Source organism: Cherax quadricarinatus, chromosome 28 (assembly GCF_038502225.1).
Source record: "Cherax quadricarinatus isolate ZL_2023a chromosome 28, ASM3850222v1, whole genome shotgun sequence".
NCBI classification, from domain to species: Eukaryota; Metazoa; Arthropoda; class Malacostraca; order Decapoda; family Parastacidae; genus Cherax; species Cherax quadricarinatus.
The window spans coordinates 5,774,360-5,790,906 of record NC_091319.1 but is presented as its reverse complement, the minus strand read 5'-3'; the positions used below and the strand labels follow the sequence as shown (position 1 = coordinate 5,790,906).

The 16,547-nt window shown below is 40.5% G+C and overlaps 1 protein-coding gene across 2 annotated transcripts in view; it reads right to left on the bottom strand.

Annotated features, from left to right (window-relative positions):
- The window catches only part of LOC128693245 (serine-rich adhesin for platelets), a 43,305-nt gene that overhangs the window by 13,037 nt on the left and 13,721 nt on the right, over positions 1-16,547 (bottom strand). Inside the window, exons 2-3 of one of the 2 annotated variants that reach the window (XM_053782789.2) lie at positions 8,219-8,395; positions 4,710-4,907 (exon numbers count right to left, since the gene is read on the bottom strand). In XM_053782789.2, the coding sequence (XP_053638764.2) occupies positions 4,710-4,817 (108 nt within the window). In that variant the 5' untranslated portion in view covers positions 4,818-4,907; positions 8,219-8,395. The remainder of the gene's footprint in view (positions 1-4,709; positions 4,908-8,218; positions 8,396-16,547) is intronic. The other variant, XM_053782790.2, reaches the window with a different exon arrangement.

The window sequence follows — 16,547 nt, the reverse complement described above, 5'->3', positions numbered from 1 at the left end:
GATATTTCAGAAGAAAGAACTGGAAACAACAGACTTGTCTATTTTGTTGAATACCTCCAATGTTTGTCTGCCCAATTTTTGTTCTACTGCATTTATATTTAACCCTTTCACAGTGGGTCCCATAATATTACGGCTTGCGAGCCAGTGTCGGTCCCATAATACTACACCAAAATTTTAGCAGCTTCAAATCTAATGGGAAAAAGCTGGTAGGCCTACATGTGAGAGAAGGGGTCTGTGTGCTCAGTGTGCACAGTATAAAACAAATCGGGGAGGCCGCAGTGCATTGTGGGAGTACCAATTCAGTACGCCTTGTTCACCATGCCTAGCTATAAGGAATACCTCACTCCCCAGCGAACTGGGACTCTTCCCAAGTGATAGTTCTAACACAGATGGAAGTGTCATGAAGATGAATTTCATGGTTTTGAGGAGTTTGTGAATGAAAGCAATTCCCAGGATACCAAAAATAGTGCTGAAAACCCAGACGACCATCAACCTTCCACCTCTGGTGCTGGGCCATCTCATTCATGTTCAGTTGTTCCAGGGCAAAAGATAAGATAAGATAAGATAAGATTTCGTTCGGATTTTTAACCCCGGAGGGTTAGCCACCCAGGATAACCCAAGAAAGTCAGTGCGTCATCGAGGACTGTCTAACTTATTTCCATTGGGGTCCTTAATCTTGTCCCCCAGGATGCGACCCACACCAGTCGACTAACACCCAGGTACCTATTTGCTGCTAGGTAAACAGGACAACAGGTGTAAGGAAACGTGTCGAATGTTTCCACCCGCCGGGAATCGAACCCGGGCCCTCCGTGTGTGAAGCGGGAGCTTTAGCCACCAGGACTCAGATGTGAGCAATGGTTGTGATAGTGATACTGATTGTGATTTCCAAGCTCTTGATTACAATTCTAGTATTGATTCTGAAGAGGAATATTCTCCAGTGAAGTGTCAATTTATACAAGACTACATGCATTCTGGTAGTATGCCATATGCTATTCCAAGGGAAAGCAGTACATCTCGGAGTACATCCCATGGCCTTACACCAGGAACAGATAGTGAAAAGAGAAGACAGCATGGGTGGTAGGGAAGACAGCATGGGTGGTGGGGAAGATAACATGGGTGGTGGAGAAAAGAGAGTGTAAGTTTATTCAGGAATACACATATACAGTTACACAGATTATCATACACAGCAGCATTTGTGTAGAGAACCTAGGATAACGCAAAAGAGTCAAAGTGATTTATGTATTTCCATGTGAATGGCGGGGAAGACAGCATGGTTGGTGGGGAAGACGGTGTGGGTGGTGGGGAAGACAGCATGGTTGGGGGAAAGACAGTATGGGTAATGGATAATGTTACAATTGGGATGGATAATATACATGCAGCAGCAGGTGGTGGTGGTGTAATACTTCATGTGGCACCAGCGCCACCCCATGCTGGTAGCCATGCCGCTGACTCAGCACATCCACAACAAAGGCCACCTTCAACCACCCAAACACCACAACAACCTGCACAACCACAACCACAACAACCCGCCCCCAAAACCACAGAGACACTCATTTTGTGTGAGGAGTGTAAAACACCACTGTACATAACACCATGTTTCAAAGAGTTCCACAAACTGTAGCAGTTCTAGGAACATGTCCAGTTACTGTGTGTGTATATATATTACAGAACAATAGTAATAAACAGCATTTTTAATTATTGTTTTGTGTAAACAAGTTCTGTAAATAATATTATGATAACAATATTTGTGTGTTTATTGTGTTGCATACAACAAGTGGATATATACAAAAAGTAAAAATAATATCAAGGAGTGAGCGCCAGTCGCTGATGCTGCCGCCAGCGGTTCACTTTCTGTCAACTTCACGCCTCTATATCTCGGTAACAAATGATCGTCAAAAATTTTTTTCTTTTATAATACAGTGGAACTCTGGATTTCGCACTTAATCCATTCCAGAAGGTTGTTCTAAATCTGAAAAGTGCAAAAACCGAAGCAGTATTTCCCATAAGAAATAATGTAAATACAATTAATCCGTTCCAGACACCCAGAAATATTCACAAAAAATTAATTTTTTAAAGGATAACTATAGTTTTACATATAGAAAAAAATTATAAATAAATATAAACATTACATACCTTTATCGAAGACTCTTGTTGGCATATGGAAGAAGGCGAGGAGGGGAGAAGGAATTGGGGTTATTGTTTGGAAGGGGAATCTCCCTCCATAAGGACTTCAGGTATCAAGTCCCTCTTTGGGGTTACTTCCCTTCTTTGTCTTTTATTGGCACTAGGACCAGCTTGAGAGTCACTGGACCCCTGTTGCACAAAAAAACTGTCCAGAGAGCTCTGTTTCTGGTATCTCTTTAAGGTTTACCTGAAGTGATACAAGGTTTTGTCACTGAACATGTTGCAGATATGGCTTGTGTCAGCTTGGTCAGGGTGACATTCACCCCTTTCACAACTTTAGCTTCCTTGATTTCTACTTTCTTTGCCAGGATGGAAAAGAGTGTTGATTTCAACTTCCCACACATCCTGGCAAGGTCGGCTAAATGTACGCCACTTTCGTATTTATCTACAATCTCTTTCTTTAATTCTATTGTGTTTCTCAATTTCTTTACCAAAGGGCTGGCACTAAGAACTTTCTTTGGGCCCACGGTGGCTTATTTTGCAGTCACAATCAATAAACAAGCACAAAAATTGTGAAATGTTTCGGATGAATGCTCACTCAAGCAGTGACAGAGCCAGACTGACAGCACTCCCCGGGTTGGCGGACGCATATGATACGTGTGATTCCCGGGACAAGGTCCAAAATTTGAAGCAAAATTTCGCACAAACAAAGTGTCTGAAATCCGAAAAGTCCGATATCCAGCGCATGCAAGGTTCCACTGTACTCAGAAAATTATTCTTAAGATTTTGGTAAGAATTTTTTTTTTTTTTTTTTTGGGGGGGGGGAATATTTTTGACACTAATAGCAAGTTTATGAGCAGGGATCTTGATAGTGAAAGGGTTAAAACAATTCATGCACAGTAACTTCTTCTTTCAACAAACTGGCTATATCCCACCAAGGCAGGGTGGCTCAACATGAAAAATGAAAGTTTCTCTTTAAATTTAGTAATATATGCAGGAAAAGAGGATACTAACCCCTTGCTCCCAGCACTTTAGTCGCCTCTTATAACAAGCATGGCTTATGGAGGAAGAATTCTGTTTCACTTCCCCATGGACAATGAGCAATAGCATCATCAATACAACCTCTCCTCACTTAGCAACATACTCATTTACCAACAACTCGGACTTACGATGGGCTCTCTGACCAGTATGCATACCTAAATAATGTATATAGAGCTGACTTCCTCTATTCTGTTTATTACAATATACAGCACACTACTGAATAAACATTTAAAAATATACCAGAAATGTTATACAGTGGAACCTCAAAAATCGAACATATCACATATCGAACGTTTCGAAAATAGGACCATTTTTTCGGACAAACTGTGTCCCTATTATTGAACGCACCCCTATTTTCGGACCGCCGGGTATGGGACCTGTCTGCCAGCCCGCTCTGTCCGCGTCCCCGTGCAGGCGCCGTGAGCAGTCTAGCTTTGTTTATGCTTGAGTGAACACTAACCTGCGCTCTCATTCACGCATTTTACGATTATTTCGTTGTGTTTAGTGCTTGTGGGACTGTGAAATAAGCTGCCATGGGCCCAAAGAAACTTGCTAGTGGTACCCCTGTGGTAAAGAAAGTGAGAAACACCATAGATGTGAAGAAGGAAATAATACAGAAGTATGAGAGTGGTGTGAGACTTGTTGAGCTTGCCAGGATGTATGGGAAAAACAAGCTGACCATCGGTTCTATCCTGTCAAAGAAAGAACAAATCAAGGAAGCTGATGTTGCGAAAGATGTTAATATAGGGAGTGGATGAGGTGCTTTCTTCAAAGATTAAGGAGATTTGTGCCAAGTGGAATGATGTCCAAATGTTTGTGCAGAAGTACCACCCTGAGCAAGCTGAAACAAGCCATCTTTGCAACAAGTTCAGTGACAGAACCATGTCCCATTTTAGGGAAATGTTAAAGAGGCACCAGAAACAGAGGACTGTGGACAGTTATTTTGTGAGACAGGGGTCCAGTGACTCTCAAGCTGGTCCTAGTTGCATTAAAAGACAGAGAAGGGAAGTAACCCCAGAGAGGGCTTTACCTGAAGTCCTCATGGAGGGGGATATTCTCCTTCCAAACACTAACCCCAACTCCCTCTCTTCTCCTCCCTATCTTCCACATGCCATCACCAATCTTCAATAAAGGTAAGTAAAAATGTTACTTTATATGTAGTATTACTATACATAATTAAAAAACTACAGTATTTGTTGTATGTAAAAACTGTAATTAATCTCTATAAAATGTATTTTTTGTATGAATATTTTTGGGTTTCTGGAACGGATTAATTGTATTTCCATTATTTCTTACAGGAAATATTGCTTCGAATTTCAGACTTTTGGAATTTAGAACTAGCTCCTGGAACGGATTAAGTTCGATTTTTGAGGTTCCACTGTAAATGGTGCAAAGGTGACATTAAAACAATATAAAAGATGGTTGACACAAGCACAGTACCATTATAGTATGCTCCTCACTTAGCAACGAATTCATTCACCAACATGATCTTGGGAACGGAACTCCATCATTAAGTGAGAAGAGGCTGTATTCAAAATACTCACTCTGTTAAGATTTCCGGAAAAACTTGAAGAGGTGGCCACAGGCTCATCTTGCAGCTCTTGGACTTTTTGTGTAGAAGAGTCCATACTGTCTGTAGCATTATCACACATCCAAACATTACAAGTTAAGTAAGATAACCCATAAATGGAGTATATCTCAGTTAATTTGTTTCATCTATTAGACTTCAGTTAATACACACACTGTCAAGAGAAAAAATACAAGTTTGTATGAATTTCGATATTCATATTTTTTAATATAGGAAGTAATATACAATAACTCAGTCTTATTTGCTTAATAATTAACTAGTATGTTTAACTTATTATAGTCTTAATCACTGTACAGGGGAACCTTGACTTATGAGTGTCCCAACATATTAGTTTTTCAAGATACGAGCTGTCACTCGGTTGATTTTTTGCTCTGAGTTACAAGCCAACATCCAAGTTATGAGCGAACTTCCCTCTCAATCCACAACCAGCACACTTCGCTTGTTTATCTATGATATCATGCTTTAATTCCATGGAAATCTTCCTCTTTTTCTTCTCAGCACTGTCCTTTGCACTTACTTTCTTAAGACCCATGGTTAGAAAAAAGAAATTTGGCCAGATAACTGTAAAAAATGCAAGCAGAGCACGAGAGAAATACTTCCACTGCTCAGTGGATGTTTTGGCATTCGCTGCGCCAACTAGTGGCAGTGTTTTGAAGTTCATCATTACACATTATTATAGGTCGGCCATCACTAATCCAGCATCATTGGGACCTGTAGTGTGCCGGATTAGTGAGTTTGCCAGATTACAGAGTGGTTAGGCCTTTCTTTGATTAGTTTATCCTGCAGCATGTAAACATTCATTATTTCTTGTTCACTTATAAAACTGTGTTGCTCCAGACCTTTCAGCAGTTCACCTGTCAACTGAATTAACCTATCAATAAAGACTCTTTCTGCTATATCTTCCTCATTTTCATCACTGCTTTCTCCTCCACTGGCTTGCTGCTGTGGATTTTCAACCATTTGCACAATTTCTGAGCCAGTATAATGGTGAAATTTGAGTCAGTATAATGATTTGAGTCAGTATAATGATGAAATTTGAAATTATGCAAGCCAAAATTAGTGCCAGATTAATGATGGAACCAGATAACTGATTGTCAGATTAGTGATGGCCGACCTGTATTATAATTATTATTATTATTATTATTAATTTAGGGAACTGGAGCACAGATCCAATTCCCTACATCAAGAGCCCCTCACCAGCATCAAGGTTCCTTGATGCTGGTGAGGGGCTCTTGATCTAGGGAACTGGATCTGTGCTCCAGTTACCTAAATTAATAATAATAATAATAATAATTATAATAATAATAATAATAATACGTATTAATAATGACGAACGAGCTTCGGAACACTGCCACTAGTTGGTGCAGCGAACGCCACAACACCAGCTGAGCTGTGCATGCATTTATGTCACAATGGAAGCATTTCTCATGTTATTATTGCCAAATTTCTTTTTTCTAACCATGGGTCCTAAGAAAATAAGTGCAAAGGACAGTGCTGAGAAGAAAAAGATGATGATGCTCATGAAATCATAGATAAACAAGCGAGGTGGAGGTGTCCGGGTTGTGGGTTGAGGGACGCCGCTCTGACTATCTTCCACCCTTCCACCCTCCATCTCTTCTCCCAGGTAAATATGTACGTCCACTTTATAAAACCAGTTTATTTCTTTACATTCTCTATTATGTTTTTATACAATATTTCTTATTCATAAATACATTGTTTCAGTGTTTTCCTTATGAAACTAGTGACCTAGTGCAGTAAGCCTCACAAACACTCTGTTTTCAGAAGGGGAAGAATGGGAAGATATGGTCAGTGCGGCAGCGGCAATGGCCGCCATTACCACTCATCACATAATGACATTTTATTCATTCTAGAGTATATATCATGTTTCTATGTTATTTATATTGTTTATTATGTCATATTAGATGAATTTTGATAGATGCATAAGCTGTAGAGTTGATATTAGCATCATATTGAAGTATTCTGTCCTGCCTCCCAAGAGCAGGAATTCCGCTGGAACAGATTAATGGCATTTCATTTAATTTAAATAAGGAAAATTGATTTGATATATGAGCAAATTGAGTTAAGAGCTAGGTCATGGAATGGATTAAACTTGTAAGTCCAAGTTCCACTGTATACTGTATATCACATGCTGTATATTGTACACTGTAATGTGCCATTTTAATGAAAACATCACTTATACTAAAGAAAAAATAACTTACTAAATGTATCTCACATGACAAACAATTTTATTAAAGGGGATTAAATGCAATATTAAAGGCACAATACTGTACATATATGGCATATATTTGCACCTCCTGCATAATTACAGCATTATTATAATTGTGGAGAAGTGCTAAACCCACAGGGGTCATAGAGTATCTAGAGAATGGGAGGTAATTAGGTTTGATCTAAGAAAGGGAAGGGTAGCTCTGATTCCTTGAATTCAGAGCACATCACCAGCCCAAAATGCCTAGCCATGCTAGGTGTTCTAGTGGCCCCCTCTGTAATTAGTATCTTATTACACGTAAACCACACAATAACCAAAACCTGTAAACCCCGCATTGTAATCCTTATAGAGAATAAACTTTGATTTGATTTGATCTAGGCAGCATCCTCGAAGGATGCACCTGCTCAAGCATGATCTGAGAAGCCCTATTCCAAGGAGACATAAAAAAGACAACTTTCAAATTTGCTAAATAAGGCTGCAGGATTTACAGGTAAAATGATATATAGATAAACAAAATTAAGTCATTTACAGAACTATATCACATATTTAAAAAATGCCTTTTACCCCTTTTTGAATGTTGTTAGCCATAAATAAAATCACAACAAAAGACATGAAAACAACGATAAAGCACCTACAAAAAAAAAAAAAAAAAAAAAAGTCTGACAGTTTCATTAGTTTTCACTTAACAGACAATATTTTTCTGCCATTCTTCAGTGCAAATGTCACATTTAAAAAGTGCCTAAATTTGAGGCCCCACTGAGCTTGAGACTATGGTATGCAAAATGGCCCCTCTAGCCTTTCCCCAAATCTTAAATGGGCCTGCTTATATATGCTGTGGTTTCTAGCATGGTTATTCTGGTTACATACTCTAACTTTAAAGCTACATGTGGGATAAAGCTTAGAGAGCTTTATCCCACATATGCAGAGACAAAAAAAAAGAAATATGGGTATTTATTTAAAACTCTTATTACAATACACAAAACCAAATAGTACGTATGTACTGTAAAGTAGGTTTTCAATAGTCTTGGCATACAAAATTTAAAGCACAGTATCCATTTATGGTACTGATATTTTTTATTTATTCGTGTACTTGCAGGTTATTAAATACTGGTTACACCTGATGACATCATAAGCGAATTCTATAAATGGAAACAACATATGAAATTAAACTAAACATTTACTATCTAGTACTAAAGGTTTCTTCTTTGAAAAATCAAATAATGTTGCACCTCACATACCTGGGGCCTTTATAATGTGGAAGTCTGGCTGAAGAGGATATCACTTGATCTACTTGTCTCCATTTAGTTGCAAACAAAAATGCAATTCCAAGAGAGAAGGCACTTGCTTCTTGTAATACAGTTAGAAGCCCTGAGTGCAGCAGTCATCCTATGCCATCCCAGCTATTGGTTCACAACCTGAAAGAAATGAAACATGCACAGAATGCTTTAGATAATTTTCCATGCATTTAACGATAACTGCAGAAATGTCCACTCAGTAATGTTATTATGAACCTCTTCTATATACTGGTGACTGTGCTGTAAAACTATAGTAATTTAAACAGCATGATCTAAATATAGATAGTAATGAGATTGTTATGGTGTAAATATTTCTAGTCTCCAGGAGAAGCACAATGATAGACAATCAACAATACACTGTATGATTCAAGAAAACTGAAAGATGGAATTCTCCAGTTTGATTTTGAAAGTGGCAATGTTAAAGAGATTGCTACTGCTTTATTAACTGTTAGGTAAACGTTTAAAAAAATTAATTGCTACTAATATTAATATAGCAATACTATGGTATTTGTCCTAGAGGTTAACTCAGAAGTCATATGGTGCCTGAGGCATGGCAGTGGTGGAGGTAATCATGTGTGGTTTGAGCAAAGGAAGGGCAATTCCAATTTCTTGGATCAAGATCATTTTCAATTATATTAAAAACCAAGCACTTAACAGGTACTGGTCATAAAGCACCCAGGATCAAGAGCATCTTACCCCCATGCAAGCATCCAATGTGTTTAGCAGGCTTCAGTTGTACTCTATAACAAGTCAGTAGCACCTCTGTAAGTAGCTGAGCTGTACAATAGGAATTATAAATATGTACTTCCCTAAGTATGCCTTCAACAAACTATTTTCCTGACAGATTTGAGAAGTTACAAGGCAATTTTTGTATGGAAGACAGCATCCCTTTCCATACTGCCAAAGACATAAAGAACTGGCTAAATTAATGTGAGTTTTCCATACTTTAAGGACTGACATGAAAGTTCACTGGACTTAAATCAAATAGAGAACATTTAAAACTTATGAAGCTTAAACATCATGGCATGGATGTGTTCTCTAATCCCAAAATCTTGAGTGACATTAAGCAGGTATGGGGAAGATACTAACTTTTCTATCCTCCATAAGTTAGCTGTATCAGTGCCTAGGAAACTTAAGGAGTGCATCAAAAGGCAGGGTAATCCTATGAAATAATAATTTAGGTGTGCAACAAATACATATTTCAGTATATTGAAAACAAAAGCTTATGGTAAGCAGTCTTGTCTTCTGTGTGATTTGTTTTATGTGGGTGTATATTTATGACACTGCAATATGTATATTAAAACTAAAATAATATAATAATAAAGTCAAATCTTTATGAAAAATGAAATTATTCCAATGGAAATACAGTGGACCCCCGCATAGCGGACGCCTTGCATAGCGGACAATCCGCATAGCGGACGCTTTGTTCGCTAAAATTTTGCCCCGCATAGTGGACAAAAACCCGCTCAGCGGCCTTCGTCCGAGACGCGTCCAATGTGCGCCCTCAGCCAGCCTCACATGTGCCGCCTGTGCCATTGTTTACCAGCCAGCCTCCGCGGTAACATTCAAGCATACACTCGGAATATTTCGTATTATTACAGTGTTTTCGGTGCTGTTTCTGGAAAATAAGTGACCATGGGCCCCAAGAAAGCTTCTAGTTCCAACCCTACAGCAATAAGGGTTAGGATTCCTATTGAAATAAAGAAAGAGATCATTGATAAGTATGAAAGTGGAGTACGTATCACCGACCTGGTCAGGTTGTACAAGAAACCAAAATCAACCATCTCTTCTATTGTGGGCAAGAAAACGGCAATCAAGGAAGCTGTTGTTGCCAAAGGTTTAACTGTGTTTTCGAAACAAAGATCGCAAGTGATGGAAGATGTTGAGAGACTCTTATTGGTGTGGATAAATGAAAAACAGCTAGCAGGAGATAGCGTCTCTCAAGCGATCATATGTGAAAAGGCTAGGAAGTTGCATGACGATTTAATTAAAAAAATGCCTGCAACTAGTGATGATGTGAGTGAATTTAAGGCCAGCAAAGGTTGGTTTGAGAGATTTAAGAAGCGTAGTGGCATCCATAGTGTGATACGGCATGGTGAGGCTGCCAGTTCGGACCACAAAGCGGCTGAAAAATATGTGCATGAATTCAAGGAGTACATAGAAACTGAAGGACTGAAACCTGAACAAGTGTTTAATTGTGATGAAACAGGCCTGTTCTGGAAGAAAATGCCAAGCAGGACCTACATTACTCAGGAGAAAAAGGCACTCCCAGGACATAAGCCTATGAAAGACAGGCTTACTTTGTTGATGTGTGCCAATGCTAGTGGTGATTGCAAAGTTAAGCCTTTATTAGTGTATCACTCTGAAACTCCCAGAGCGTTCAGGCAAAAGAATGTCCTCAAGGATAATTTGTGTGTGCTGTGGAGGGCAAACAGTAAGGCATGGGTCACTAGGGAATTTTTCTATAACTGGTTACACCATGCATTTGCCCCCAATGTGAAAGATTACCTAACTGAAAAGAAATTAGACCTTAAGTGCCTCCTGGTGTTAGACAATGCCCCTGGTCATCCTACAGACGTGGCAGAGCGACTTTATGGGGACATGAGCTTCATTAAGGTGAAGTTTTTGCCTCCTAATACCACTCCTCTCCTGCAGCCCATGGACCAGCAGGTCATTTCCAACTTCAAGAAACTGTACACAAAAGCTCTGTTTCAAAAGTGCTTTGAAGTGACCACAGACACTCGATTGACTCTAAAAGAGTTTTGGAAGGATCACTTTAATATCCTCAATTGTGTAAACCTTATAGGTAAGGCTTGGGAGGGAGTGACTAAGAGAACCTTGAACTCTGCTTGGAAGAAACTGTGGCCAGAATGTGTAGACAAAAGGGATTTTGAAGGGTTTGAGGCTAACCCTGAGAGGAGTATACCAGTTGAGGAATCAATTGTGGAATTGGGGAAGTCCTTGGGGTTGGAGGTTAGTGGGGAGGATGTGGAAGAGTTGGTGGAGGAGGACAATGAAGAACTAACCACTGATGAGCTGATAGATCAACTTCAAGAGCAAGAGGCCAGACCTGGGGAAACTGGTTCAAAGGAGGGGAGAGAGAAATTGAAGGAATTGCCTACTTCAAAGATTAAGGAAATGTGTGCAAAATGGCTTGAAGTGCAAACCTTTTTTGATGAAAATCACCCTCACACAGCTATTGCAAGCCGTGCTGGTGACTGTTACAATGACACTGTTGTGAACCACTTTAGACAAATCATAAAGGAACGAGAGGTACAGGCCACTATGGACAGATATGTTGTGCGAAAGAAGTCCAGTGACTCTGAAGCTGGTCCTAGTGGCATTAAAAGAAGAAGGGAAGTAACCCCAGAAAAGGACTTGCTACCTCAAGTCCTAATGGAAGGGGATTCCCCTTCTAAACACTAACACTCTCTCTCCCCTCCTCCCATCCCATCAATCATCACCAGATCTTCAATAAAAGTAAGTGTCATGTAATTGTGCATGCCTTTTTCAGTTTGTGTGTACTAAAATTAACATTTTTTTGTGGTAAAAAAAATTTTTTTTCATACTTTTGGGTGTCTTGCACGGATTAATTTTATTTCCATTATTTCTTATGGGGAAAATTCATTCGCATAGCGAACATTTCGCATAACAGCCAGCCCTCTTGCACGGATTAAGGTCGCTATGCGGGGGTCCACTGTAAATCAAATTTGCTTTACCAGGTCATGCCAGGTTAAATGTACATGATGTACTGTATTCCCTCTACATGGAGGCTCCTTGATGCCAGCAAGTTCTTGATCCAAGGAACTGGACCTGACCTCCCTTTTCTAGAAATGAACATGCATATATACATGCATACATATATATTTTATTATTATTATCACACTGGCCGATTCCCACCAAGGCAGGGTGGCCCGAAAAAGAAAAACTTTCACCATCATTCACTCCATCACTGTCTTGCCAGAAGGGTGCTTTACACTACAGTTTTTAAACTGCAACATTAACACCCCTCCTTCAGAGTGCAGGCACTGTACTTCCCATCTCCAGGACTCAAGTCCGGCCTGCCGGTTTCCCTGAATCCCTTCATAAATGTTACTTTGCTCACACTCCAACAGCACGTCAAGTATTAAAAACCATTTGTCTCCATTCACTCCTATCAAACACGCTCACGCATGCCTGCTGGAAGTCCAAGCCCCTCGCACACAAAACCTCCTTTACCCCCTCCCTCCAACCTTTCCCAGGCCGACCCCTACCCCGCCTTCCTTCCACTACAGACTGATACACTCTTGAAGTCACTCTGTTTCGCTCCATTCTCTCTACATGTCCGAACCACCTCAACAACCCTTCCTCAGCCCTGTGGACAACAGTTTTGGTAATCCCGCACCTCCTCCTAACTTCCAAACTACGAATTCTCTGCATTATATTCACACCACACATTGCCCTCAGACATGACATCTCCACTGCCTCCAGCCTTCTCCTCGCTGCAACATTCATCACCCATGCTTCACACCCATATAAGAGTGTTGGTAAAACTATACTCTCATACATTCCCCTCTTTGCCTCCAAGGACAAAGTTCTTTGTCTCCACAGACTCCTAAGTGCACCACTCACTCTTTTTCCCTCATCAATTCTATGATTCACCTCATCTTTCATAGACCCATCTGCTGACACGTCCACTCCCAAATATCTGAATACGTTCACCTCCTCCATACTCTCTCCCTCCAATCTGATATTCAATCTTTCATCACCTAATCTTTTTGTTATCCTCATAACCTTACTCTTTCCTGTATTCACCTTTAATTTTCTTCTTTTGCACACCCTACCAAATTCATCCACCAATCTCTGCAACTTCTCTTCAGAATCTCCCAAGAGCACAGTGTCATCAGCAAAGAGCAGCTGTGACAACTCCCACTTTGTGTGTGATTCTTTATCTTTTAACTCCACGCCTCTTGCCAAGACCCTCGCATTTACTTCTCTTACAACCCCATCTATAAATATATTAAACAACCACGGTGACATCACACATCCTTGTCTAAGGCCTACTTTTACATATATATACATATATTATATATATATATATACATATATTATATATATATATATATATATATACATATATATATAATATATGTATATATATATATACACATACATACATACATACATACATACATACATACATACATACATACATACATACATACATACATACAGTGGACCCCCGGGTTTCGTGATTAATCCGTTCCAGAGAGCCAGCCGAAAGTCGAAACCATTTTCCCCATAACAAATAATGGAAATAAAATTAATCCGTTCCAGACACCCAAAAATATTAAAATAAAATATTTTTTTCAAACTAAATAAAGATTTACATAATGAAAACAATCAGAAATCAAGTACATATAGTTAAAATAATAATAATAACATTACACTTACCTTTACTGAAGACTTCTGCATGGATGGAAGATGGGAGGAGGGTACAGGAGGAAGGTGTACACTATTTTTTGGAAGGAGAATCTCCTTCCATTAGGACTTCAGGTATGAAGTCCATATCTGGGATTACTTCTTCTTTTAATGCCACTGGGACCAGCTTGAGAGTCACTGGACCCGTCGCACAAAATATCTGTCCAGAGAGGTCTGTTTCTGGCGTTTCTTTAAGATTTCCCTGAAGTGGAACACAACACTGTCATTGTACATGTTGCCAATACAGCCTGCAACAGCTTTGTTAGGGTGAAGTTCATCCATAAAGGTTTGCACTTCTGTCCACTTTGCACAAATGTCCTTAATCTTTGAAGAAGGCACCTTCCTCCATCTCTCTTCCTCCTCCTCTGCAGCAGTTTCCTGAGCTGTGATCTGTTGCTGTTGCATAACACTATCTCCTGCTAACTGTTTTTCGGTAATCCACACCAACAATAACCTCTCCACTTCTTCGAGGATTTGTGATCTCCTTTTTTGTCAGCATATCCACCCCTTTTGCAACAACAGCACACTTTATTTCCTTTCCTTTCGCCACGATCGAAGTTATGGTTGAATGGGGCTTGCCATACATCCTGGCAAGCTCTGTAACACGCACTCCACTCTCATATTTTTCAATGATTTCCTTCTTGAATTCGATCGTGTTCCTCACTTTCTTTACTAAAGGGCTTGCATTAGCTTTCCTTGGGCCCATGGTGACTTATTTAGCAGTTGTTTACCTGGACCTGGAGTTTACCTGGAGAGAGTTCCGGGGGTCAACGCCCCCGCGGCCCGGTCTGTGACCAGGCCTCCTGGTGGATCAGAGCCTGATCAACCAGGCTGTTGCTGCTGGCTGCACGCAAATCAACGTACGAGCCACAGCCCGGCTGGTCAGGAACCGACTTTAGGTGCTTGTCCAGTGCCAGCTTGAAGACTGCCAGGGGTCTGTTGGTAATCCCCCTTATGTATGCTGGGAGGCAGTTGAACAGTCTCGGGCCACTGACATTTATTGTATGGTCTCTTAACGTGCTAGTGACACTCCTGCTTTTCATTGGGGGGATGTTGCATCGTCTGCCAAGTCTTTTGCTTTCGTAGTGAGTGATTTTCGTGTGCAAGTTCGGTACTAGTCCCTCTAGGATTTTCCAGGTGTATATAATCATGTATCTCTCCCTCCTGCGCTCCAGGGAATACAGGTTTAGGAACCTCAAGCGCTCCCAGTAAGTGAGGTGTTTTATCTCCGTTATGCGCGCCGTGAAGGTTCTCTGTACATTTTCTAGGTCAGCAATTTCACCTGCCTTGAAAGGTGCTGTTAGTGTGCAGCAATATTCCAGCCTAGATAGAACAAGTGACCTGAAGAGTGTCATCATGGGCTTGGCCTCCCTAGTTTTGAAGGTTCTCATTATCCATCCTGTCATTTTTCTAGCAGATGCGATTGATACAATGTTATGGTCCTTGAAGGTGAGATCCTCCGACATGTTCACTCCCAGGTTTTTGACGTTGGTGTTTCGCTCTATTTTGTGGCCAGAATTTGTTTTGTGCTCTGATGAAGATTTAATTTCCTCGTGTTTACCATATCTGAGTAATTGAAATTTCTCATCGTTGAACTTCATATTGTTTTCTGCAGCCCACTGAAAGATTTGGTTGATGTCCGCCTGGAGCCTTGCAGTGTCTGCAATGGAAGACACTGTCATGCAGATTCGGGTGTCATCTGCAAAGGAAGACACGGTGCTGTGGCTGACATCCTTGTCTATGTCGGATATGAGGATGAGGAACAAGATGGGAGCTAGTACTGTGCCTTGTGGAACAGAGCTTTTCACCGTAGCTGCCTCGGACTTTACTCTGTTGACGACTACTCTCTGTGTTCTGTTAGTGAGGAAATTATAGATCCATCGACCGACTTTTCCTGTTATTCTTTTAGCACACGTTTTGTGCGCTATTACGCCATGGTCACACTTGTCAAAGGCTTTTGCAAAGTCTGTATATATTACATCTGCATTCTTTTTGTCTTCTAGTGCATTTAGGACCTTGTTGTAGTTGAGACAGACAGGAGCGACCTGTTCTAAACCCATGTTGCCCTGGGTTGTGTAACTGATGGGTTTCTAGATGGGTGGTAATCTTGCTTCTTAGGAACCTTTCAAAGATTTTTATGATATGGGATGTTAGTGCTATCGGTCTGTAGTTCTTTGCTGTTGCTTTACTGCCCCCTTTGTGGAGTGGGGCTATGTCTGTTGTTTTTAGTAACTGTGGGACGACCCCCGTGTCCATGCTCCCTCTCCATAGGATGGAAAAGGCTCGTGATAGGGGCTTTTTGCAGTTCTTGATGAACACGGAGTTCCATGAGTCTGGCCCTGGGGCAGAGTGCATGGGCATGTCATTTATCGCCTGTTCGAAGTCATTTGGCGTCAGGATAACATCGGATAGGCTTGTGTTAATCAAATTTTGTGGCTCTCTCATAAAAAATTCATTTTGATCTTCGACTCTCAGTCTGGTTAGCGGCTTGCTAAAAACTGAGTCATATTGGGACTTGAGTAGCTCACTCATTTCCTTGCTGTCATCTGTGTAGGACCCAACTTGTTTAAGTAGGGGCCCAATACTGGATGTTGTTCTCGACTTTGATTTGGCATAGGAGAAGAAATACTTTGGGTTTCTTTCGATTTCATTTATGGCTTTTAGTTCTTCCCGCGATTCCTGACTCCTATAAGATTCCTTTAGCTTAAGTTCGATGCTTGCTATTTCTCTGACCAGTGTCTCCCTACCCATTTCAGATATATTGACCTCTTTTAGCCGCTCTGTTATTCTTTTCCGTCGCCTGTAAAGGGAG